The 26,684-nt window shown below is 41.9% G+C and overlaps 1 protein-coding gene across 1 annotated transcript; it reads right to left on the reverse strand.

The window, feature by feature from the left end:
• Nucleotides 1–1,202: 1,202 nt before the first annotated feature.
• On the reverse strand, nt 1,203–25,014 carry xpnpep2 (X-prolyl aminopeptidase (aminopeptidase P) 2, membrane-bound). Its single transcript, XM_071410441.1, has 21 exons — nt 24,834–25,014; nt 24,178–24,239; nt 23,525–23,635; nt 23,358–23,421; nt 19,825–19,929; nt 18,141–18,227; nt 17,772–17,915; nt 15,115–15,216; nt 14,933–15,014; nt 14,635–14,836; nt 14,349–14,438; nt 12,908–13,017; nt 12,740–12,817; nt 12,565–12,636; nt 12,325–12,385; nt 11,927–11,996; nt 9,725–9,829; nt 9,423–9,482; nt 9,187–9,263; nt 7,056–7,145; nt 1,203–1,784 (listed from the first exon to the last, which is right to left on the reverse strand). The coding sequence occupies exons 1-21, from the start codon at nt 24,940–24,942 to the stop codon at nt 1,584–1,586; spliced, it is 2,082 nt and encodes a 693-aa protein (XP_071266542.1). The 5' UTR covers nt 24,943–25,014; the 3' UTR covers nt 1,203–1,583.
• Nucleotides 25,015–26,684: the final 1,670 nt, after the last annotated feature.

Below are 26,684 nucleotides of genomic sequence, written 5' to 3' on the forward strand. Positions count from 1 at the left end.
CTTTAACCATTAGGGGGATAGAACATATTGATCCCTGCTTCAGTGGTTAGGGACATCTCCCTGACCCTGCAACTCAAGGGCAACTTTGACTTTGAGCCAATAACAACCAATAAAAACAACTAATGGATGATAAAGAAAATACTAGAAATAGAATCCACAGGAAAATGCGTATACATTTTACCTTTGCATGTAGGACAAAACAAGCATTAGTAGGCCTATGCGGTAATAGACATAAAAGGAAGTAGATATGTGTTATAGATATGTGGAGGGTTGGCAAACGACATGACTGGAGGATGCCCTAGTTTAGTTTCCGAAGGTTGGCAACAAGTTTGAGGTTTTTGCATGTTTGTACAAACGTTTGAGGGACAAAAGCATAAATAAACAATATTCAGCATAAGACATACTGGTTTCATTGAAAGAATAAACAGTAGCAATCCAAGAGGACGTACAGTATACACAACAGTATACACTTCATTTAGGGACAATGTGAAAGTTAAGATATAGTACATTTACTAGAACTGTGTTCAGGTCTCAGGGAAATATTTTCCTTACACAGAGACAATGAGCTCATATTTTCAACATCAATTAGTAATTGCATTGTTCCTCTTTTTCCAGTGGCCATAGCCACAGACCCAACCATTTCAAACACACAGAGAGTGTGTTGGAAATACAGCACAGCCAAGCCATCTTTCTCTTCTTATGAAAACTTGTTTTCCTATGCGGGAGGGATGCAAGTCGAAAAAAAGCCTGCAGCAGGGCGGACGTCTTCGTAAAAGCCACATTCACACCTTCTTGCAGCTCTTGACAGGTCTGTTGCTAAGCAACGGCCCCCATCTCGCTGGCACTAGTTCTTCACATGTGGTAAAGCTAGACGAACCTCAAGAGCTGTTCAGATGGTTGGATGAGGGGTGAGACTCATATCAGACAGTGACAATATCTGCTTTTAGAGACACTGATTAACACAGCATGTGATGATGACCCCAATTATCTGTCCCTCACAAAGTGCTAACAGGCACAGATTACAATACAACACTTGCCCTGTCATCATGGCCGTCTTGTAATGCAGTGTTTTCTATTGAGTTTGTTTGGTTAAACTTTTTCTTCAGGGACAAAGTACAATATGCTTGATATACATTTCAATCATTCTACACAGAAAGTAAAGTAGTGAACAACAGGTCAGTTAACAAAATGGTACTCAAACGTTCAAATAATCCTCTTTTAATAAATTACAAATCAATTTACACTGTCTACAGCCAAGACCCCCTTTTGGGATGCAAATTAAAAAAACTGATTCGAAACACAGAGAGGTTGGACACATCAAAAAATGTCAAAACAAACCAGCTGAACATATTCACCAAATAATGAAATAAACAAATTGAAAAAAACTAAAAGGTACCAAGCAAAACATTCATTCAAATCAAACATTGAACGACAACAATACATTTACTATGCACAGGCACTGCACAGGCTGACAGCTAAGATAATAATACTAGCCATAACAGATGCGATGAGAGTGCGATGAGATGAAGGGAGAGAAGGACTGAGAGATGGCGGGAGAAGTGGAGCGTAGGGATGGAGGCTCCTCAGAGGAGGTTGTGGAGGAGGGCGGTGGCCAAGGCGGTGAGGGTCAGGCTGAGGGAGGAGACGGCAGCAGAAGCAGTGGCACTCTGGAAAGGCACTGTGTGCTTCAGCATCCATTTCTTCTCCTCTGTCAGGCCCTGCCTGTCCAGCTCAGCCCCCATTAGCTCACGTATGGTCAGGTAATAATTATCCAGCCACTGCAGCTGAAGGGGAGAACAATGGAGACTGGGTCAGGGGGGCACAGACACAAATGAGCAGCAACCCAGTGCCACACACCACAGTAAGCTGGCACGGACACACATACATGCACTCACACGTGCCACATGCACGAGTGAAGGCTCCTCAGAGGAGGAAGGGGAGGACGGACCATCCTTCTCAGTGAATTTCATAAAAATACTGAAACATTAAAAAAGTTATCCTTTTTAGATAAAACTAAACTAAATATATTCACGTCACCAAATAATTCATTAAAACACACTGTTTTGTAATGAAGGTCTACAGTAGCCTCAACAGTACTCTGTAGGGTAGCACCATGGTGGAACCAGAGGACAGGTCGATTCCGTCATTTTCTGGGTGCATTGACTTCAATACAAAACCTAGGAGGCTCATGGCTCTCTCCCCCTTCCATAGACTTACACAGTAATGATGGTAACTTTCGGAGGACGTCCTCCAACCTATCAGAGCTCTTGCAGCATGAACTGACATGTCGTCCACCCAATCAAAGGATCAGAGAATTAATCTAGTACTGAAAACATAAGCTACAGCTAGCTAGCACTGCAGAGCATAAAATCTGGAGAGTAGTTGACTCAAAGAGAGAGAAAGACAATAGAGGAACAGTTTTGAACAAATACATTTCTTTAAAAATAAAGGAGAAGCAAAATAGATATTTAATTGTATTTTTGTTTTACTTTCACTTAGCTAACGAATGCAACTAGCTAGTTTATCCTACTCAAACACCCGGCTCAAACAAAGAGGGATGCTATTTAACTAGCCGGCTATGGTTATCCAACACTGGAACTCTTCCAAGTCAAGGTAAGCTTTTGGTTTTATAACTGTATTGCCAGAGCGCGTAGATGCAAGAAGGAATTCTACAATGAGCAAAATGTTCACGCTGTTTGTACAGTATGTGGCTCCTATGGAAGTGAACTGTGTTTGCATGTGATCAGGGGTGTATTCATTCCACCGATTCTGTTGAAAAATGTTTCTTAAACGGAAGCAAATGGAAAGAAATGGGGATAAACATACCTGAAGTTGTCCAATAGAAACTCTCATTTAGAACTGCTGGACTAATGATTACACCCTAGATCAGCTAGATGCAGGCAAGAGTGTGCAAGACTGTCTGTCACCTCGATTACTAAAATGTTGCTCTCGACCAATGCACCTACGTTGTAAACTGTTTAGGTTGTAGCAACCTCATGATGGGTACAGGGAAAATGAGAGTGTCAGGTAGTAGCCTAAACCTATTGATGTTACATTGAACTGAGTGAATGGCATATGAATGACAGTCATCCAATATGCTGTAATAGAAATAAGGCCATGCTCATAAAAAAATAATTGTTCTCCCTCATCTTAAACGTCTACATTGTATAATAATAGTGAAGACATCAAAACCATGAAATAACACATATGGAATCATGTAGTAACCAAAAAAAGTCAAAATATCAAAATCAAAATATTATATATATATTATATATCAAAATATATTTTATATTTGAGATTCTTCAAAGTAGCCACTCTTTGTCCTGATGACAGCTTTGCACACCCTTGGCATTCTCTCAAACAGCTTCATGAGTGTCACATGTGCACCTTCTCTGGTTTCTAGGTCACCAGGCTGCTCGTTATGGCGCACACCTGTCACCATTGTTACGCACACCTGCACGTCATCAGACTCACCTGGACTCCATCACTTCCTTGATTACCTTCCCTATATACATCACTCCCTTTGGTTCCCTCCACAGGCGTTATTGTTTCTGTGTTATGTCTGTGCGTTGTTCATGTTATGTTTATTTATTAAAACACTCACTCTCAGCGCACATCGTTACAATGAGGTAGTCACCTGGAATGCATTTCAATTAACAGGTGTGCCTTGTTAATTTGTGGAATGTCTTTCCTTCTTAATGCGTTTGAGCCAATCAGTTGTGTTGTGACAAGTTAGGGGTGATAGCCCTATTTGGTAAATGACCAAGTCTATATTATGCTCAAATAAGCAAAGAGAAACGACAGTCCATCATTACTTTAAGAGATGAAGGTCAGTCAATTCAGAGACATATCCCTGTAATTTATTAACCTTTATTTAACTAGGCAAGTCAGTTAAGAACAAATTCTTATTTTACAATGACTGCCTACCCCAGCCAAACCTTCCCCTAACCCAAACAACTCTGGGCCAATTGTGCGCCGCCCTATGGGACTCCCGATCACGGCTGGTTGTGTTACAGCCCGGGATCTAACCAGGGTCTGTAGTGATGCCTCTAGCACTGAGATGCCTTAGACCGCTGCACCACTCGGGAGCCCTAAATGCTTAGAGAAGATGTTATGTCAAGTGTTATTGAAGTGTTGAGGTTGCAGGTTCACCTGGCACATCTAAAGTATTTTATTTTGGGGTGTTGCTATAGGCCACCAAGTGCTAACAGTCAGTATCTAAATAATGTGTGAAATGCTTGATAATGTAGTGTGATGTAAACAGAGAGGTTTACTTTCTTGGGGACCTGAATATTGACTGGTTTTCATCAAGCTGTCCACTCAAGAAGAAGCTTCTCACTGTAACCCATGCCTGTAATCTGGTAATCTGGAACAAGATCATCCACATGTATTGATCACATTTTTACTAATGATGTAAAACTTTGTTCGAAAGCTGTATCCATACCCTTTGGATGCAGTGATCACAATAGCTAGCTAACATTAGGCTCTAACTAGCAAAGCAAATGGTTTTGGGATATGAATAATAACGTCATACACGTAATGTTAGCTAGGGAGCTAGCCAGCTAACGTTAGCTAGCTAGCTAACAGTACACTTTAGCATGAAATGAAACCACTTTCTGTCAAAATTAGAAATGAGTAATATCTGAAAATGTAGCTAGCTAGACTTCTAGATCTTACATCATCATGTAGGATGGACGCGTTTCCCTGTCACGGATGCCATGCCACGGTTGCCCTTAGTTTGAAGATGTAATCCAGAGACAGTTGTTTTCTACATCTCTTTAGCTATCATACTCTAATTCCACTGATTTCAAAACTCGATCCTCCAGAAAGTGGAGAGTATCACTTATTATAGCTCCACTACACGATATATTTTTTTTTAAAGCCGCGTTCGTCAGGATTACCAACGCGGACTGACCAACTCAAATAGACAGAAGCCTTCTATATGGCAGGCCAATTTCTTTCTAATTTCTTTATTTTGTACTATTTTCTACATTGTAGAATAATAGTGAAGACATCAAAACTATGACATAAAACATATGGAATCATGTAGTAAGTAGTAACCAAAAAGTGTTAAACAAATCAAAATATATTTTAGTTTCTTCAAAGTAGTCACCCTTTGCCTTGATGGCAGTTTTGCACACTCTTGGCATTCTCTCAACCAGCTTCATGAATTAGTCACCTGGAATGCTTTTCTAACAGTTTTCCAACAGAGCTCCCACATACACTAGCGTTTAAAAGTCTGGGGTCACTTAAAAATGTCCTTGTTTTTGAAAGAAAAGCAACATTTTGTCCATTTAAATAACATCAAATTGATCAAAAATACAGTGTATACATTGTTCATGTTGTAAATGACTATTGTAGCTGGAAATGGCTGATTTTCTATGGAATATCTACATAGGCGTACAGAGGCCCATTATCAGCAACTGTCACTCCTGTGTTCCAATGGCACATTGTGTTAGCTAATCCAAGTTTATCATTTTAAAAGGAAAACCCTTTTGCAATTATGTTAGCACAGCCTAAAACTGTTGTCCTGATTAAAGAAGCAATAAAACTCACCTTCTTTAGACTAGTTGAGTATCTGGAGCATCAGCATTTGTGGGTTCAATTACAGGCTCAAAATGGCCAGAAACAAATAACTTTCTTCTGAAACTCGTCAGTCTATTCTTGTTCTGAGAAATGAAGGCTATTCCATGCGAGAAATTGCCAAGAAACTGCAGATCTCGTACAACGCTGTGTACTACTCCCTTCACAGACCAGCGCAAACTGGCTCTAATCAGAATATAAAGAGGAGAGGGAGGCACGGGTACACAACTAAGCAAGAGGACAAGTACATTAGAGTGTCTAGTTTGAGAAACAGACACCTCACAAGTCCTCAACTGGCAGCTTCATTAAATAGTACCCGCAAAACACCAGTCTCAGCGTCAACAGTGAAAAGGCGACTGGCCTTCTAGGCCGAGTTCCAAAGAAAAAGCCATATCTCTGTCCAGTGTCTGTGTTCTTTTGCCCATCTTAATCTTTTCTTTTTATTGGCCAGTCTGAGATATGGCTTTTTCTTTGCAACTCTGCCTAGAACACTTTTGTTTACTACATGATTCCATATGTGTTGTTTCATAGTTTGATGTCGTCACTATTATTCTACAATAGAAAATAGTCAAAATAAAGAAAAACCCTTGAATGAGTAGGTGTGTCCAAACTTTTGACTGGTACTGTAGGTCATATGTGACCCGTTTTGGCTTTCACTGTAGTCATACGTGTGTGTACAGAAGTAGTGTGAGATTCACTTTGAGTGACAGGTGTACTTAATTCAAACTGCAATAATATATGAGGACTGTTTCTAAAATGACCAAGATACAATAAAAAAAGTAGCACGGCTGAACATAAACACGAATAGATTACAGATCAGGCTACATGTACAAAATGAAAGTGCTGGCTTTGTTTTCTCTGAGACCTCAGATAGTTAGTAATATCACTGCTGATAAACGTCATACGTGGTTTCTAAAAACAAAATTAAAAAAAACGTGCAGGTCTTGGAAGCTGCCTGTAAACTACGAGGGGGATTTTCAGAGGAAACCCACACTGTCAGCATGAATACACCTCAACCTGCCAGTCAAATGTGTATTTACCTCATGCTATCGTACTAGATGTCCCAGAGAATTGAACCGTTCAATGTTTTCTGAACCTTCAGTCATACTATAATGCAGTCATAATAACGACCGAACGTGCATAACAGAGATCATATCAGAATACATACATAGTAATTCCACTGACCCAGTCTCCACTGACCCCTTTTTGCCATTTTACAAAGTGGGATTCTATATAATAAATAACAAATATAATAAAGGAAATTAATGAAGGAAATTAAATATGTTATTGAATAATGGGCGTCATGTCAGTCTAGGTTCAGTTGTTAATTGAGCTGACACTAGCTGTGATGGCGGTGAGGATGTTTTATCGTGACGGCTGATTATGTGTTTACGATATCGGCTGTCATTACAGTAAGTAGGCCTCGTGACAGAGTGTACACGTTAAGTGTCAACACACCATGCGTTTCTTACCTGTTGAGGGCTCATGAGAGAGGTGTCAATCAGCTTCCTGTCATACGGGACCAATGATATGGTCTCAAAGGTCAGGTAATTATGGCCATACTGCAGGAGAAAAATACACAAAGGGCAGAACGTCAACAATTGTCACAGTCTTTGGACGCATTCCTAGCGGACTACATTGCAGAAACATGCCAGTGATGTAAGTGCCTTAATGTGTTTGGACGCCAGGAAGAGTAGCGGCAGCAGCTAATGGGGATCGCTAATCAATACAAATGTGTTTAACGTATCAGCATATAATATAGCAATCTGATGTCGGACTGCATAGTTGATGACGTGACACACAACTATTGGTTGATACAATGCATGAAGCCTGGAACACAACCTTTGGCATCCCTTATGGAAAAGTCACGTCTCACGAAGACGATTTCACACGTGAGACACATGATTTTCTGACATTTCACATGTAAAAAAATCACACATTTGGAGACACATACAGTGCATTCAGAAAGTACTCAGACCCCTTGACTTTTTCCACATTTTGTTACTTTACAGCCTTATTCTAAAATTTATTAAATACATTTTTTCCCTCATAAATCTACACCCAATACCCCATAATGACAAATCGAAAACAGGTTTTTAGAAATGTTGCAAATGTATAAAATCTAAACTGAAATATCACATTTACATAAGTATTCAGACCCTTTACTCAGTACTTTGTTGAAGCACCTTTGGCAGCGATTACAAGCTACAAGCTTGGCACACCTGTACTTGGGGAGTTTCTCCCATTCTTCTCTGCAGATCCTCTCAAGCTCTGTCCCCTGGCTGGGCCACTCAAGGACATTCAGAGACTTGTCCCGAAGCCACATCTGCATTGTCTTGACTATATGCTTAGGGTCATTGTCCTGTTGGAAGGTGAACCTTTGCCCCAGTCTGAGGTCCTGAGTGCTCTGGATCAAGGATCTCTCTCTGTACTTTGCTCTGTTCATCTTTGCCTCGATCCTGACTAGTCTCCCAGTCCCTATCACTGAAAAACATCCCCACAGCATGATGCTGCCACTACCATCTTTCACCGTAGGGATGGTGCCAGGTTTCCTCCAGAAGTGACGCTTGGCATTCAGGCCAAAGAGTTCAATCTTGGTTTCATCAAACCAGAGAATCTTGTTTCTCATGGTCTGAGAGTCTTTAATTAACTTTTGGCAAACTCCAAGCGGGCTGTCATGTGCTTTTTACTGAGGAGGGGCTTCCGTCTGGCCACTCTACCATAAAGGCCTGATCGGTGGAGTGCTGCAGAGATGGTTGACCTTATTGAAGGTTTTCACATCTCCACAGAGGAACTCTGGAGCTCTGTCAGAGTGACCATCGTGTTCTTGGTCACCTTCCTGACCAAGGCCCTTCTCCCCTGATTCCTCAGTTTAGCTGGGCGGCCAGCTCTAGGAAGTGTCTTGGTGATTCCAAACTTCTTCCATTTAAGAATGATGGAGGCCACTGTGTTCTTGGGGACCTTCAATGCTGCATAAATGTTTTGGTATCCTTCCCCAGATTTGTGCCTTAACATAATCCTGTCTCGGAGCTCGACAGACAATTCCTTCGACCTCGTGGCTTGGTTTTTGCTCTGACATGCACTGTCAACTGTGGGACCTTATATAGACAGGTGTGTGCCTTTCCAAATCATGTGCAATCAATTGAATTTACCACAGGTGGACTCCAATAAAGTTGTAGAAACATCTCAAGGATGATAAATGGAAACAGGATGCACCTGAGCTCAATGTGGAGTCTCATAGCAAAGGGTCTGAAATAAGGTATTTCTGTTTTTTATTTTTAATAAATGTGAAAAAAAAAAAAAAATCTGCTTTTGCTTTGTCATTATGGGGTATTGTGTGTAGATTGATTAGGATTTTTTAAATTTTTTATCCATTTTAGGCTGTAACTTAACAAAATGTGGAAAAAGTCAAGGGGTTTGAATACTTTGCAAATGCACCGTAGTTGTCAGACCTTTTACATCTGACAATTGACGTCATATTATGGATAGCTAGAATCTTTCCACAGCTTTAAAACATCCCCATCATTGTTAAATGTTATTCATATTTACCCACACTTATCTGATATTTCCACATGTTAAATAGTAGTTCAATAGTTTATCTACCTTTGTGTGAGCTGGCACGATGACGACAACATCTTCAATACGGATCCCAAAGTCATTTTCCTTGTAATATCCTGGTTCTGCAAGAGATACAACCTGCTCATGAAATAAAGGTCTCCATTCTCTTCCTATTCATTCAAGTCAAAAAGGCAGCTAAAAAAAATCTAAATGAACCTTGTGACAATCCTCAAGATGTTAATTGAAGACAAGGACACACATTTGATTTGGTAAGATCTTACCTATAGACGTGAACATGCCTTCCCGGAATGGAATGTTATTGCTCTGAAAGCCAACAGGCCCTGTGACGGAATTGAGATTAGTCAAATCCAAACATATATGGTCACATACTGTACAGCTACTTTAATTTCCTTCCGTTATTTTCAATAGTGGATTCAAGGATTTTGTTTAGCATTAAGAATTTAAAAAAAATTGTGAAAATAATACAGTGTGATTGCTACAATGAAATAACAACAACTCTGACTATCAGTATCATAAAACGATACTAAAGATTCAAAATAAACAATAAGTCAAGCAATTATACACTCATGGACGCCAAAGTAGTTTCCCACGCCGTGACCCGTCCCGTGGCCGTAGTTCAGACCCACTTCCCACAATGCCCGGCGCCCCAGCATCTCCATGTTTACACCTGTTGATAAACAAAAGCGTTAACGTGCCCTGGTGTCAAACATCCTTCAACCCTTTACAACCACGTCTTGTTGGCATACTTTAAAACATGTATTTTTCATTCCTCTCTTGAAGTAATCACTGATTTAACACAACCGTGAAAGTAAAGAATCCCTCATCAAATCAAATTGTATTGGTCACATTCACGTGTTTAGCAGATGTTATTGCGGGTGTAGCGAAACGCTTGTAATATACCTTTCAGTCATGTGAGATCAGCGATCTCAAAGAAGGAAAGATGTATTTTCAAAGTATTCAACAAACAGGGCCTCAAACAGACACAATGTACTTTGTGTAAAATAAGCACAAAATCTCCTTGCTAAGGGACTAGTGAAAAAGAGTGCCCTCTTGTGGTTGTATAGAACATTGCACGTATGCTTTTACATACAGTGGGGAGAACAAGTATTTGATACACTGCCGATTTTGCAGGTTTTCCTACTTACAAAGCATGTAGAGGTCTGTAATTTTTATCATAGGTACACTTCAACTGTGAGAGACGGAATCTAAAACAAAAATCCAGAAAATCACATTGTATGATTTTTAAATAATTAATTTGCATTTTATTGCATGACCTAAGTATTTGATCACCTACCAACCAGTAAGAATTCCGGCTCTCACAGACCTGTTAGTTTTTCTTTAAGAAGCCCTCCTGTTCTCCACTCATTACCTGTATTAACTGCACCTGTTTGAACTCGTTACCTGTATAAAAGACACCTGTCCACACACTCAATCAAACAGATTCCAACCTCTCCACAATGGCCAAGACCAGAGAGCTGTGTAAGGACATCAGGGATAAAATTGTAGACCTGCACAAGGCTGGGATGGGCTACAGGACAATAGGCAAGCAGGAAACAACTGTTGGCGCAATTATTAGAAAATGGAAGAAGTTCAAGATGACGGTCAATCACCCTCGGTCTGGGGCTCCATGCAAGATTTCACCTCGTGGGGCATCAATGATCATGAGGAAGGTGAGGGATCACCCCAGAACTACACGGCAGGACCTGGTCAATGACCTGAAGAGAGCTGGGACCACAGTCTCAAAGAAAACCATTAGTAACACACTACGCCGTCATGGATTAAAATCCTGCAGCGCACGCAAGGTCCCCCTGCTTAAGCCAGTGCATGTCCAGGCCTGTCTGAAGTTTGCCAATGACCATCTGGATGATCCAGAGGAGGAATGGGAGAAGGTCATGTGGTCTGATGAGACAAAAATAGAGCTTTTTGGTCTAACTCCACTCGCCGTGTTTGGAGGAAGAAGAAGTATGAGTACAACCCCAAGAACACCATCCCAACCGTGAAGCATGGAGGTGGAAACATCATTCTTTGGGGATGCTTTTCTGCAAAGGGGACAGGACGACTGCACCGTATTGAGGGGAGGATGGATGGGGCCATGTATCGCGAGATCTTGGCCAACAACCTCCTTCCCTCAGTAAGAGCATTGAAGATGGGTCGTGGCTGGGTCTTCCAGCATGACAACGACACGAAGCACACAGCCATGGCAACTAAGGAGTGGCTCCGTAAGAAGCATCTCAAGGTCCTGGAGTGGCCTAGCCAGTCTCCAGACCTGAAACCAATAGAAAATCTTTGGAGGGAGCTGAAACTCCGTATTGCCCAGCGACAGCCCCGAAACCTGAAGGATCTGGAGAAGATCTGTAGGGAGGAGTGGGCCAAAATCCCTGCTGCAGTGTGTGCAAACCTAGTCAAGAACTACAGGAAACGTATGATCTCTGTAATTGCAAACAAAGGTTTCTGTACCAAATATTAAGTTCTGCTTTTCTGATGTATCAAATACTTATGTCATGCAATAAAATGCAAATTAATTACTTAAAAATCATACAATGTGATTTTCTGGATTTTTGTTTTAGATTCCGTCTCTCATAGTTGAAGTGTACCTATGATAAAAAATTACAGACCTCTACATGCTTTGTAAGTAGGAAAACCTGCAAAATCGGCAGTGTATCAAATACTTGTTCTCCCCACTGTATCTACCAGTAGTAGCCTCTGACAGTGTGACGTGAATGACCATCTGCTTCTGTGCAGTTGTACATTGCATTGCACTCACCTTTTGTCCCTGAGGGGAAGATGGTCCGAGAGATTTCAATATTTCCCATGAGCACACGAGTGAAGGCCTCCTTTGGAGTGAAAGAACAGTGTAGACCAGAGAATTGGTTTGAAATGATGAGAATAGACATATGAAATAACTATAGGCGACATAAAGTTATATATCAGGTATAAAGGTATATATCTACATATTCATTTGACGGAGGTAACACAATTTCACTTGGGCCCCCAAAAGGCTAGGGCCGGCTCAGACTGCGGGTATGGATGTGGGTGCGCAGACCCGCAAGCCACTCCGGCCTCGTGATGAGTTCAGATTTTTTTTGTGGCCCCCACCCCCATCAAAGTTGCCCATCCCTTGTATATATATAAAGCTACTTAGCCACATAGGGCCACCTGTACCTTCTGCATGTCGGTGGGGGTCCCCCAGTGAACAGTTCGTGTGATGTCAGTGGTCCCATCTCTATGGTCACAAGAAGAACAAGTCATGGCTCACATTTTAATCAATGTGGATAATCACTGAAGAATAAACTGCAAATATTTACCATAGAGATCCTATTAAGTTACTAATCTAATGTGTTATTTGTAATTCTATGGTGATAACTACATTCTCAGCTATAGTGAATGAGCTTCTCTACTCACAGATACTGGCCACCAGAGTCCACCAGGTACATCTCATCAACAGTAAGCTTTCTGCTAGTTGCATTAGAAGGGCTATAATACAATGTTTGTGACAAAACAATAGTTAGTGGTACTGTGAGGCAGATACTAAGCAAAAACATTAGGAGACAAGGTGGAAAAGAAAAGCTCTAGATACCTATAGTGGGCCAGAGCAGCATTGGGCCCACTGGCAGATATGGTTTCAAAGCTTGGCCCCCTGCTGTCCTTCTGCTTGCTGTCAAGTGTCAAAGATAGTGTTAGCGATTAAGTGTGTGTGTGCTTAAGTGCTTGCATACATGCATGTGTGTGTGTGTCTTCTCCCCACCTGCGACACTCATTGACGTAATATGCTGCTGTCATCTCTGTCTCTTTCCCCTCTGGTACAACTTTTTCCAGCCACATCAGTAGCTGTATGACTGCAACGGCATCCCTCACCTACGGAGAGCAAGGGAGGACAATCAAACCACACAAGGTATTCTCCTATTACAACTGACAGTAGGATGACGTTAACTCTGGGGCTGTATGTTTCAAGCGTCTCAAAGTAGAACTGCTGATCTAGGATCAGGTTCATGTAATCTTATTAATTGTGATCTAAAATATAATACTGATCCTAAGTCAGAACTCCTATTCTGAGATATTTGATACATACGGCACCTGATCTCAGATCAGCATTCCGTTTTTTCCCACAGTGGTTGAGGTTAGGATTTTCAAGCTGGTGGAGGTTAGGATTTGTAATGGTTTAAGTTAGGGTGTGTAATGGTTGAGGTTAAGGTGTGTAAGGGTTGAGGTTAGGGTGTGTAATGGTTGAGGTTAGGGTGTGTAAGCTGATTACTAGATCTGATTCAAAGGACAACGTCCATCCAGAGTCATAATTCATCCAAACACATTGACATTTTGGCCCATATTAAATGTGAATGCCATGACAACAGTCTGTCATATCTTACTGCCGCGCTCAGATCTGTATCTTTATCTGGATCCCCATTAGCTGACAGCCATGACGGCAGGAACGGAAGAATTTATAATAACACACCCTTGTAAGAACCATACATTTAAGGGCTTTATTGGTGCCAATCATAAAAACTGACTTTAGTGGTCATGGATAGAAGACAGAAAATCAGGGTATCTTAGACAGGATGTCCCATGAAGGGTATTGAAAGCACTAATGCTAACGTATGCAATCTTGCCTCCAATATAACAATCCCGATATGGAAAAGTATGGCTTGTCGAGATGAACTGATAACACATCTGAAGAGCTATTGGAGCCACCAGCGTGTCTGTTGTAAGACTTTATGGCTTAATAAGAGCACAACTCAATAAAGAGAGGGAATAGGGAGTCTTGAGTTTCCAGCTCTCTCTCTCTCTGTGTGTGTGTGTGTGTGTGTGTGTGTGTGTGTGTGTGTGTGTGTGTGTGTGTGTGTGTGTGTGTGTGTGTGTGTGTGTGTGTGTGTGTGTGTGTGTGTGTGTGTGTGTGTGTGTGTGTGTGTGTGTGTGTGTGTGTGTGTGTGTGTGTGTGTGTGTGCGCATGCGTACATGTTCTCCTACCTTATCAGGACCATAATGTCCTGACAAGTCACCAGAATGTCCTGACAAGGTAGGAAAACAAGAATAGTTTTGAAAAGTCAGGACTTTTTTCATGCCTTTGAATTTGTTAAAATGTTATTTTAGGCTTAAGGGTTAGGTTTAGGATTTGTGGTTAAGGTTAGAGTTAAGGGTTAGGGTTAGGGGTGAGGAAAAATAGGATTTTGAATGGTGTGTGAGTCACATACATGAGCATCTCTCAGGATGCGCTGCTCTGTCTCGTCCTTCACCGCTTTAGTGGTCAGCACCGGAGAGTAGGCACTGGTCAGTAACTTCTCCTAAAACAAAGGGGTAGAGCGATATGGTTTTAATACTCTCAGTTCATACTCATGTACATGAAATGCGACACAACAACAACTTTCTTCCACAGTAAAGTGTAGGGAGGTGTGATAAATGAATATACCACACATTGAATGGACCATTACCAGTCAGTGAGGAGTATAATAATAGGTTATATCCCACCCCTGTCCTCACCTCTGGAGTGATGAGCTCATACAGGGCATAGTTGGTGTACTCTGTTCCAATCCACACTTTCACACCAGGTGTGGCCATGTAGTTCTTCAGCATTACCCGCACCCGTTCATATTCTAACAACTGCACACAGTGTGCCAGGTAACAAGTGGAGTTCAGGTATAACTTCAAGTCTTCTGTCACTCTGTCTTTGTGTACAAACAACCTGAGAGGGAGAGACAAATTAATTAACAACTTTTATGGTACACAAGGGGCACGTTTGAGCACTGTAAAGCAGTGCGGACTAGGACTTCAGACTCACCAGATCTCATTCAAGGTCAGTAGTGTATAGGAGTAGAAGAAGGGATTGTAGGGGACATCATTACCACGCAGATTAAATAGCCCTGAAACCGAGCAGATAAGAAGACTTAAATGAGGACTTCAAATAATGAAATGTTAAGTGAATGAATATGAATAAGGAGTTTCCAGGTTTGACATTCTTACAGGCAGTCTCATCAAGAGCAGAGAGCAGGACCGCTGTGGGCTTGTAAGGATTGTCTGTCATCTGAGTCCGTATGTGTTCCACTTTCATCTGCCAGGTCCTCTCTGTCAAACAGGTGTGTGTCGGCGCCAGATGAGAAAACACAATCAGACTCTGGGTCACCATAAAGGCCGTTTGTTTTATGATCCCTCCATAAAATTACTGTCTAACAGTGGAGTGTATTCATGGATGCCAAGGGAAGCCAGGTTTCCCCAACAAATTGACCAATATATTTATTTTTCATCTCTCTGTGTTTCATGATTTTCCTTCAATTTCTAAGAGGCTGAATCTATCTCACCGGGGAAAGCATCCGAGATAGTGAAATAGTGCCTCTCTTTTTCTGTATTTGTAGGCCATCTATCTGATTCTGTCTGGTCAAAAAGAGTATGACATTGTTGCCGCCTGTAGCATTGAATGCACGGGAAGCCAGTGAGCTTTGGCCTTCCTTGAAAAAAAAAGTATAAAAGAATAGCCTATCAGCGTTGAGCTAGAGTAAACTGGCTAGCTAGCTAGCTAAAATAGGCCCTTTCCTAAATTAGCAATAGATGGAGATAGGGATTTGGACTTGTGGTTTTACTTAATAATTTAAAAAAATGTTTAACCTTTAATTCTCCGTAATGGCCAATGATTATAACGGTGATTCTGATCCAACCATACATTCATACAATGTGCCCCTGGCCTGAGAGGATGGAAGTTGAATATGTAGCTAGATGTAAGTCACTCTGGACAAGAGTGTCTGCTAAATGACTCAAATTTAAATGTAGAAGGCTAATGCTAACTAGCTAACGTTGCCCATGAAAGGAAGTTAGGCTAGCGAGCAAGCATTTTAGCCAGATATACCCTAGGACAACAAAAAAATTAAAGCGTGTACTGTATGACAGAGTGACAGATCGTTTCGGCAACACGAAAGAGAGGAGGGTGGCATTCGCGTTTCTCTACAAGTAGGGTGGGTCGACGTGTTTTTTCTACTTGCACGCAATTTAGTCCAATCAACGTAAGCTAAATATGATGTGGCTGTTCGTGGTTCTGATTTCTCTGTGTGTGGGTGCGTACCCACACACAGAGAAATCAGAACCACGAACAGCCACATCATATTTAGCTTACGTTGATTGGACTAAATTGCTTTTGGTATATTTTAGTTGTCACTGCATTAGATTAAGTGTACGTGATTTGATGATGTTGAAATTGAAATTCGTGGTCCAACAATGTTGGAAACATTAACTTGCTTGACCATGCTGTAGGTCATGTAACTGTCTGTTACATGCAATACGCTTTGTGGACTTCACCAGACAGATGTTGCTCTCCGGTTTAGTGATGAAACAAAGGTGTGGTTGAATTTATTCTGCCAATCTCTTCTTATTCTCTCAGCCTTAGGCCTATACAGTATATCACGGTGGCAAGGCATATGAACTACCAGGTTATAGAGCAAACAACGCAATTACCACAACACATAGGTTGTAATATGGCTTTTTCCCCCTGGTTTGGCTTCCCCCAGTGATTTTACTCACACATCCCTACTGCTGTCTAATCATGATAATAGAAAACAAAAAGGTAAAACAGAACTCTCAGCAGTGCATGTCTTGGGATGGAATAAGTGCAGGAGCTGTCTTTTTCCAAGTCGGTCCATTAGACTACGATTACCAAAATTCACCAATGACATTATGCTATAGAGCTCTCTGATTATTCACTGTTAATGGTTTAAACACATTTTCCACGACTTCTCCATTTTCACCAAATTTTCATGACTATTATTATAGCCTACATTCAAAAGTAAGCATTATTGACACTGGAAAGCTGCTGTGTCTGACCCCGTGTAGACCTACCACCACCTGGCATTGTTCCCTTGATAAAGGCACTTAGCCCCCCACATAGAACTGCACAGTTAGTCACATGTTGTCCACATGTGGTCAACCCTCCATCTGGAGAGCTCCTGGGTGTGCAGGCTCGGCTTATGATCCAGACCTGAAACACTCAAGTCTGCTTATCAAGGTCCTGTTGAGCAGATGATGTTTAGCCTACAATGTGGTTAGACCAGGGCTTGAACAAAAGCCTGCACACCCAGGACAGCCTACTGTCCCTCTCAGATTCACACACTAGCGTCAAATAAAGTAGAACAAAGCGAAATCAGTAAATGAACGCCCACGCTCCTACTCAATGAAGATCTTGTCTTCATTCCAATTTGATCAACATGTTTTGCTTCAGTGTGTGAATCTGGGACAGGGATAGGTTACTTTGTTTGAAATGGAGGAGCTGGTACGCAATTCCCCAACAATTAGATTTGCTGGTACACGTTCAGGACAGCTCTGAACCAAGTCAGGCATGGACTATAAGTGTTTATTATCAGGGGAAACACACAGAGACAAGACTAATGGAAACAACCCCATTCATTTCCCCCTTCCACAGAGTAATAATCTGCAATGATTACCAGCCATAAGCAGTTAAAGGGGATGTTTATGACAGTTTGTGAGCCTATGGCTTTCTGCACTGTTTGCCGGTATTTATCTATTCATCAGCCCAGAGATAAGGGAACTGCACAGTAACTTACTCGCTCATTCACACACTCATCACACGCACACGCTCACACACACATGGATAGACAGTGACACACACACACACACACCTACGACTCTGTCGGGCAGGCGGATGAGGTTATCAGGAGGGATGAGGGGTCTGTCTGTCCACACTCGGTCCACCAGGTTGTCAGGGATGGACTTCAGCATTAGCTTGGCTGGAACTAGGTTGTAGCTGTAGGACTCATAGGTTTCTGTGGGGTTGGAAAAGACAACCATTATACAGTAGTACATCCTGCAGGGATCACATACACAGCATATACTGTATGCATTTACTGTACTTTAAATCCCTTTGGATAAAAGCATCTGCTAAGTGGCATATATAGTGCCATGTATTTGATAGTACATGAATACTTATTTGCTAAACCAAAGTGCCATAGTCTGTCAAGTATGGCATGGATCTTTATGGGCTGCCTTACGGATAGAGAAGAGGAAGGGGTCAAAGCCGATGTTGTCAGTGTCCGAAACCTCCCGAATCAGCCAGTCAGTTATACTGCTGATGGACACTGTGGAGCAGAAGCAACAATTGGACAGACCAGACATTTGCTTGGGTAAACATTGTCACAACAGTCATCTTCCTTGCCGAGACAGTTTCATTTGTTCAGATTACATAAACGAATGTTTGACATTTGGGAGCCGTGGCAATGTGTTTGTTTAAGGTTACCTCTATCATAGCTCTATTATAATAATATACTGATAAAAAAAAGAACACAACATGCAGCAATTTCTAATATTTTGCTGAGTTACAGTTCTTATAAGGAAACAGTCAATTGAATAAATTCATTAGGCCCTAATCTATGGATTTCGCATGACTGGGCAGGGGCGCAACCAATCATAATTTGTTTATGGTAGATTAAATTATCTGGCAACAGCTCTGGTTTACATTCCAGCAGTCAGCATGTATATTGCAGGTTCCCTCACAACTTGAGACATCTGTGGCATTGTGTTGTGACAAAACTGCACATTTTAGAGTGTCTTTTTATTGTCCCTAGCACAAGGTGCACCTGTGTAATGACCATGCTGTTAAGTCAGCTTCTTGATATGCCACACCTTTCAAGTGGATGGATTACCTTGACAAAGGATAGAATGCTCACTAACAGGGATGTAAACAAATTTGTGCACGACATTTGAGAGAAATAAGCTTTTTGTGTGTATGGAACATTTCTGGGATCTTTTATTTCAGCTCATGAAACATGGGACCAGCACTTGACATGTTGAATTTATGTTTTTGTTCAGACTTATATTTGATAAGGTCCCAGACCTGCTGCTCGACCCCCTCACTTCCTACCTGCTGCTGCTTCCTGCTAACCCCCCTCCGCACCTTTCACTTTGAAACTTTGAATGCTTGTTTATGAAAAGCCAACTAACATTGACTCCTGAGGTGTTGAATTGTTGCACCCCTACAGTCACCATGGTTATTATCTGACCCAGCTGGTCATCTATGAACGTTTGAGCGTTTTGAAAAAAAAGATCTGGCCTTACAGCATGTACCCATAAATCTCCACCTGGTACAGCCAGAAGAAGACTAGGTTTCTAGGTTTCTCCTAGGTTATTGCATCCTAGGGAGTTTTTCCTAGACACTGTGCTTCTGCATCTGCATTGCTTGCTCTTTGTAAAATTAATTTGATTGATTATTTGATGGCTTGCATGCCTATCGCCGTGCACTTTTTTTGTGTATGTGTTTGTGACTGGAATTCCTTTCTCCTTTCGTAGTTTCATCAGATAGAGATGTGGATTTGAAATGAGAGGATCAGGCAGACAGGAAAGCAACACAGTCTGCAGCTCTAGTCTAGTCAACACAGTCTGCAGCTCTAGTCTAGTCAACACAGTCTGCAGCTCTAGTCTAGTCACCACAGTCTGCAGCTCTAGTCTAGTCAACACAGTCTGCAGCTCTAGTCTAGTCAACACAGTCTGCAGCTCTAGTCTCTTCTTTGCAATACAGTCTCATGCACACAAACGACACACACAAAGGACATGTTAATGCTTTTAAATGTATGTCAATTGTAAAGACTTTTGTCTGTAACGTATTTTTGGTTATATGTCGGACCCCAGTAAGATGAGCTGCATTGGCATCGGTTAATGAATCACATCAAAGCATCTTACCATCTCTCTCCAGCTCCCAGTTGCAGTCCATTTGGCGTTCAGCCTGGACCCAGTAGCGACTGTCTGTCCAGAGGACCGCCTTGTTCAGGGTCACCACTGCTGTGCCTGGGGAGGGAGGGTTACATTACACATCATGGAGGGGGTTGTGTTCAGTTTCAATGATGTGTGGTCATGTCAGAGTTATTGTACTCTTTTATGCATAGGCAAAGTACAGTGCATTCGCAAAGTATTGAGACCCCTTGACTTTTTCAACATTTTGTTAAGTTACAGCCTTGTTCTAAAATTGATTAAATATACATTTTTTCTTAACCATCTACACACAATACCCCATAATGACAAAGCGAAAACAGGTTTTTATACATTTTTGCAAATGTATAAAAAAGAAAAACTGAAATATCACATTTACATAAGTATTTAGACCCTTTACTCAGTACTTTGTTGAAGCACCCTTGGCAGCGATTACAGCCTTGAGTCTTCTTGGGTTTGACGCTACAAGCTTGGCACACCTGTATTTGGGGAGTTTCTCCCACTCTTCTCTGCAGATCCTTTCAAGCTCTGTCCCTCTGTCCCCTGACTTGTCCCGAAGCCACTTCTGCATTGTCTTGGCTATGTGCTTATGGTCGTTGTCCTGTTGGAAAGTGAACCTTTGCCCCAGTCTGAGGTCCTGAGTGCTCTGGATCAAGGATCTCTCTGTACTTTGCTACGTTCAACTTTCCCTGAATCTTGACTAATCTCCCAGTCCCTATCACACTCACTATTTTAGAAATGTTTTCAAATTTATTAAATCCTCAAAAACAGAATACCTTACAGTATTTACATACGTATTCAGACCCTTTGCTATGAGACTCGAAATTGAGCTCAGGTGCATCCTGTTTCCATTTGTCATCCTTGAGATGTTTCTACAACTTGACTGGTGATTCAGTTGATTGGATATGATTTGGAAAGGCACACACCTGTCTATATAAGGTCCCACAGTTGACAGTGCATTTCAGAGCAAAAACGAAGCCACGAGGTCGAAGGAATTGTCTGTAGAGCTCCGAGACAGGATTATGTCAAGGCACAAATCTGGGGAAGGATACCAAAACATTTCTTCAGCATTGAAGGTCCCCAAGAACACAGTGGCCTCCATCATTCTTAAATGGAAGAAGTTTGAAACGACCAAGACTCCTACTAGAGCTGGCCACCTGGCCAAACTGAGCAATCGGGGGAGAAGGGCCTTGGGAGGTGACCAAGAACCCGATGGTTACTCTGACAGAACTCTAGAGTTCCTCTGTGGAGATGGGAGAACCTTCCAGAAGGACAACCATCTCTGCAGCACTCCACCAATCAGGCCTTTATAGTAGAGTGGCCAGACGGAAGACACTCCTCAGTGAAAGGCACATGACAGCACGCTTGGAGTTTGGCAAAAAGGCACCTAAAGACTCTCAGACCATGAGAAACAAGATTATCTGGTCTGATGAAACCAAGATTGAACTCTTTGGCATGAATGTGAAGCGTCACGTCTGGAGGAAACCTGGCACCATCCTTACGGTGAATTATGGTGGTGGCAGCATTATGCTGTGGGAATGTTTTTCAGCGGCAGGGACTCGGAGACTAGTCAGGTTCGAGGCCAAGATGAACGGAGCAAAGTACAGAGAGATCTTAGATGAAAACCTGCACCAGAGCATTCAGGACCTCATACTGGGGTGAAGGTGCTCCTTTCAACAGGACAACGACCCTAAGCACACAGCCAAGACAACGCAGGAGTGGTTTCGGGACAAGTCTCTGAATGTCCTTGAGTGGCCCAGCCAGAGCTCGAACTTGAACCCGATCGAACATCTTTGGAGAGACCTGAAAATAGCTGTGCAGCTACACTCCCCCATCCAACCTGACAGAGCTAGAGAGGATCTGCAGAAAAGAATGGGATAAACTACCCAAATATAGGTGTGCCAAGCTTGTAGTGGCATCCCTATGAAGACTCAATGCTGTAATCAACTGCCAAAGGTGCTTCAACAAAGTACTGAGTAAACGGTCTGATTACTTTTGTAAATCTAATATTTATTTTTTTACTGTTTTAGCTTTGTCATTATTGGGTGTTGTTTGTAGATTGATGAGGGGGGTGAAACGATTTAATCAATTCTAGAATAAGGCTGTAACGTAACGAAATGTGGAAAAAGTCAAGGGGTCTGAATACTTTCCGAAGGCACTTTATATGACAAGTACATACCAGAGGGACGTACAACAGTACCAATGATCACAAAATGTACCAAATTATTCAAAGCATTTTCATAACACAATCATAACAGCTTTGTAATACTGGTGTTGACCTCTATTGACATATCGCAAACTGCCAGACTCAGACTAATCTGAACATTTGCCGGATAAAAAAAAAAAGATACTATAAAATACCTTTTCTTATTCACAGGGGAGAACTTTTAACTGTGCTTGGAATGATCTATTCATCTGCCTGAGCTCTAGTACAGAAATGGCATTGATCATCCGTTTATGTCCGTGCAATAGTGCAGGAATAGATCTCCCCATCAATCTGTCCAACCTGGTCTCAAGGGTAGACTTAACGTAGTGTACCTAAATCTGTCTCCCTCCATTTAGTATCATATGTATTCATTTGTGGATGTCCATCAACCATTTAATTTGATATTTTACAAATTACAATTCGTATGATATGTTATAAATTGCAATTTGTACAATATGTTACGAATTTGCAATACATATGATATGTTACGAATTCCAAGTTGTTGTTGCTGATGTTTGCTAGGTGGCTAAAGCTAACATTAGCTAGGTTGCTAATGTTAGCTAGGCTAGGGGTTAAGGATAGGGTTAAGGTTAGGAGTTAGGTTAATGGGTTGAGGTCAGGGGAAGGGTTAGCTAACATGCTAAGTAGTTGCAAAGTAGCTAAAAATAAGTAAGTAGTTGAAAAGCTGCTAATTTGTTCAATTGTTCAAGTTGTTCTTGATGGGATTTGAACAGACAACCTTTGGGTTTCTAGATGTTCACGTTATATACCCACCTATCCACCCTGACCCAACACCCTCCTTTAATTTTTGCCTTAAGTAACCTTCTGTCTTATGTAACCATACCAAATGTAACATCTCAAACTAATTTCAGTGTCCCAGATTTGAGTTTACTATGTTACTTCTAGTCTATGAGACCAGGCTGATCGGTCTATGGAAGCTCCCTGATTCACAGCTCATTTGTCACTCAGCAATGGCTCTGAGAGGGTGGGGAGGGGGCAGGGAGCTGATGGATGTGTGAAGGAGAAGCAGTGAAGATGGAGGAGTGGAAGAGAGGGTATCAGGAGAGGAGGACGGGAGTGGAATGATTGTGGGACTAGGAGGTAGGAGAGGCTAAGGAGGAGGAGGGAAGAGGAGGAGGGGGGTGAGAAATGAACTGAAGTAGAACGGTGAGATGAATGGGAAGGACTAAAACTGAGACAGGAGGAGAGGAAGGGAGTGTGGTATTTTAGAACTGAGGGGAGGAGAATTAGGAAAGGAAGGGAGAAAAAAGAAGGGAGGAAAGGACATCTAGAGATCTACCTGCAGAGCCTGTGAACCCCGTCATAAAAGCCATCCGTGCATCACGTGGGGCGATGTACTCACTCTGTAGGAGATACACATGTTGTCAGCACCACACACAACACACACACACACACACACACTTGGTCACCAAGCGCACACATATGCGTACATACACACACTCTTACCAGGTGAGCGTCTGTCCCAGGGATGATATAGGCAGAGACATTGAAGGAACTCATAGCCTCCCTCAAGGCCTGCAGCCGTAGGGTAGTGTTGACCACGGTGGAGGGCAGGTACTGGAACAAACAGTGGAGGGAGTCAGAGGGCTGAATTCCAACCTTAAAATGTGAATCGCCTACTGACATGAATGCATGATTAACGTGATAGTCAGAGTCACGATGGGTGGATTTCTCAAAATAGAGAGTTTCCTGGAATCCAAAACTCAAGTTCCCCAATATATGTCCACACTGAATGAGTGAAGTAAAACAACAGTGGAATTGAGTGATATTTAGTGTAGATTCCTGTGTGCTGATCTAGGATCAGTTTTTCCTTTTTCGATAATAATAATATTAATTCATCAAATGATATGGACAGGGAGGACCTGATACTAACCAGAACGCCTGCTCTGGGTCTCTTTATAAATATGGGTCGAAGCTAAATATGCCAATGAGTGAACCTTAGATTTGTAAAAACAGGGCTGCATACTGTGTGTCTGACCTGATTACATATTGACTGATCTGACACTCATTCACTACACATTTATTTGAGTCCCCAGAAGGGACATGGTATACAAGGACACATGGTATAACAGCACTAAATCTGGGCTAGATCATCATACCGGCGGGATTTTAGAGCAGTTCCTCTCAGACCCACCATCTGCATGAATGACATTCCAGCTTCCTGAAATGGGAAAAAAACAAATGAGGAAGAGACCTTGGAATGTGACAATTAAAGTGCTGTGTAAGCACATTCCTAGATCAATGTTGTTGTTCAGGTACTGATTTTAATCAGACATTACAGTAAGCGCTGTGATTTGTCCCCAAAAATCTATGTAACTTCATCCAGGGGCAAATGAGGACTAAATGCAATGGTGAGAAAATGACAAATTATAGAATCTCTGCAAGTAGAGAAAGAAGAGAGCAGCCAGACAAATCGTGTATAATAATACCTTTCATAACATCCAAGTGCAACACAATAGTTCTCTCAAACAAGACAATAGAAGCAATCCAAAGATTGACTTCTAAACAACATGTCAGAATGCATCATCGTTGATAAGAGTGTCATTCTCATTAGATTCATTCTCAGGCAAATTACATTCAAAGCTATTCCAATGAATAATCCAACAGGCATGAAACAAACAGCAGATGGCAAATTCTAATGTACCCTATACCAACCAAGAGCCTCTCGCATAGCCTTTCGCACAGAAATCATGCACTGTGCACTTATTAATATGGATACATCAATCATCACAGGAAGTTAGAACTAAACTTTTACCTCCAAGTGCCAGAAGAGTGCCAACCAGGAGCCAGTCAGAAAAGGGCATCTTGGCACAAACTGTCTGCCACCAGCGATTCCACAGAGAGAGTGACGGTAATGTCTGCATGAATGTACTATATGTGAGACAGGTGCGTGTGTCGGTGTGTCAGTGAGTGTGTTGCCACGTCTTTCTCCTCCCTCTTGTCTGTATGAAACACCATGCACTATCCCCTCTTCTGATAGAGATCAACCACAACAGCTTAAAGGGTGGAACTTTGGATGAGGTATGGATCTCTTTTCTCCATTCCATAAATTCTCTTTGCTCCATGCCATAAAAACCAGTGTGTCATTTTGCTGTTGCCGCTCAGCTGCACTGCTTGTTGCCCTTCTCTCTTAGCAGTCCGAGGCATATAAAACAATATTCCCTTCAGGATTCCCTTTTATTTGCATTTCCTGGTTAGAAATAACATAATTAATCGAAGAACCTGATAACACAGGTATTTATTCTCTTGAAATAAAATCTATTTTGTAATAGAGGTCTGTTCTGCCTGAGATACCCAAGCCTTGCTTTATATAATAGTGCAGCTCCTGGATGTATGCCTCTCACACACCCAGACATTTTATCTTGTTTTCAGTCCAGCCTCCAGTACACGGCCAACACATGCCATGAAAAACATGGTCTAAGGTGCATAGAATATAATGAGTGTGTATGTGTGTGTCCGTCTTTCTGCAGTATGTGTGCAGATTGACAGATACAAGACCACTTCAGGTAATTCCTCCTAGGTCTCAGTGGAAAACATAGACTACTAGTCAGTGTTTGATTTATACAACCTCTTTGTGTCTACTATGATGTGAGCAGAGGGCATAGGAGAGAGGAGAAGAGTCTCTATTAGACAATGTTCCATTCCATCGCCTGAACAGAACCATTCAGGAGACTCCTCAGCTCCCCGGCCAATTACTGCTTAGCAACAGCGGCACCTCAAAAGCCGACAAGGAAGATCTGCTGTTGAAGTTATGGAAATCAGGGGTGTATTCATTAGTACACACCATAGCAAACAGTAGCACAACATTTTGCGACATCAACGAGAGTTTCTTGTTATTGGACACGTTAAGATAGTATGCCTTGATGCAGCCGCTTGCTTCCATTTGGTGCCTAGTGAACATAGCCATGGAGAACCACATATCTACGGTCCACTTTGAGTGACTAGGTCTACACTGTGGGTGAGGTAGCTAATGGAGCACCGTTAGGTTAAAGATGAACTTGTGAAGATCAGCTGCACTTCAGCCTTTGATCAAAATAGCCTCTATCAGAGCGGGGAGGCGGAGTTATGAAACGCAGCTGTTAATGTTTGGCCAATGGCCAACATCTGTTGTGTACTCTGGAAGATTTTAATATGTTTTATTTATTTAACCTTTACTTAACTAGACAAATCAGTTAAGAACAAATTCTTATTTACAATGACAGCCTACCCCGGCCAAACCCGGACGACGCTTGGCCAATTGTGAGCCGCCCTATTGGACTCTCAATCCCGGCCGGATGTGATGCACCCTGGATTCAAAACAGGTACTGCAGTGACACCTCTTGCACTGAGATGCAGTGGCTTAGACCACTGTGCCACTCAGGAGCCAAGATCCTTACTGGCCAATAAAAACACACAGAGAGCACTGAAGTTTTACCATTGCTCAACTGTTAAACACACAATAACATAGGCAGACATCAACCTGCCCACAGTAGCATCATGCAATTTGTGATGAAAACTGAATATGATATATTTAAGCCTGTTCTAAAGCACGACGCAACGTGGAGTGCCTGGATACAGTCTTTAGCCGTGGTATATCGGCCATACACCACAAACCCCAGAGGTGCCT

The sequence above is a fragment of the Salvelinus alpinus genome, chromosome 7 (genome assembly GCF_045679555.1).
Source record: "Salvelinus alpinus chromosome 7, SLU_Salpinus.1, whole genome shotgun sequence".
In the NCBI taxonomy this organism is placed as follows: Eukaryota; Metazoa; Chordata; class Actinopteri; order Salmoniformes; family Salmonidae; genus Salvelinus; species Salvelinus alpinus.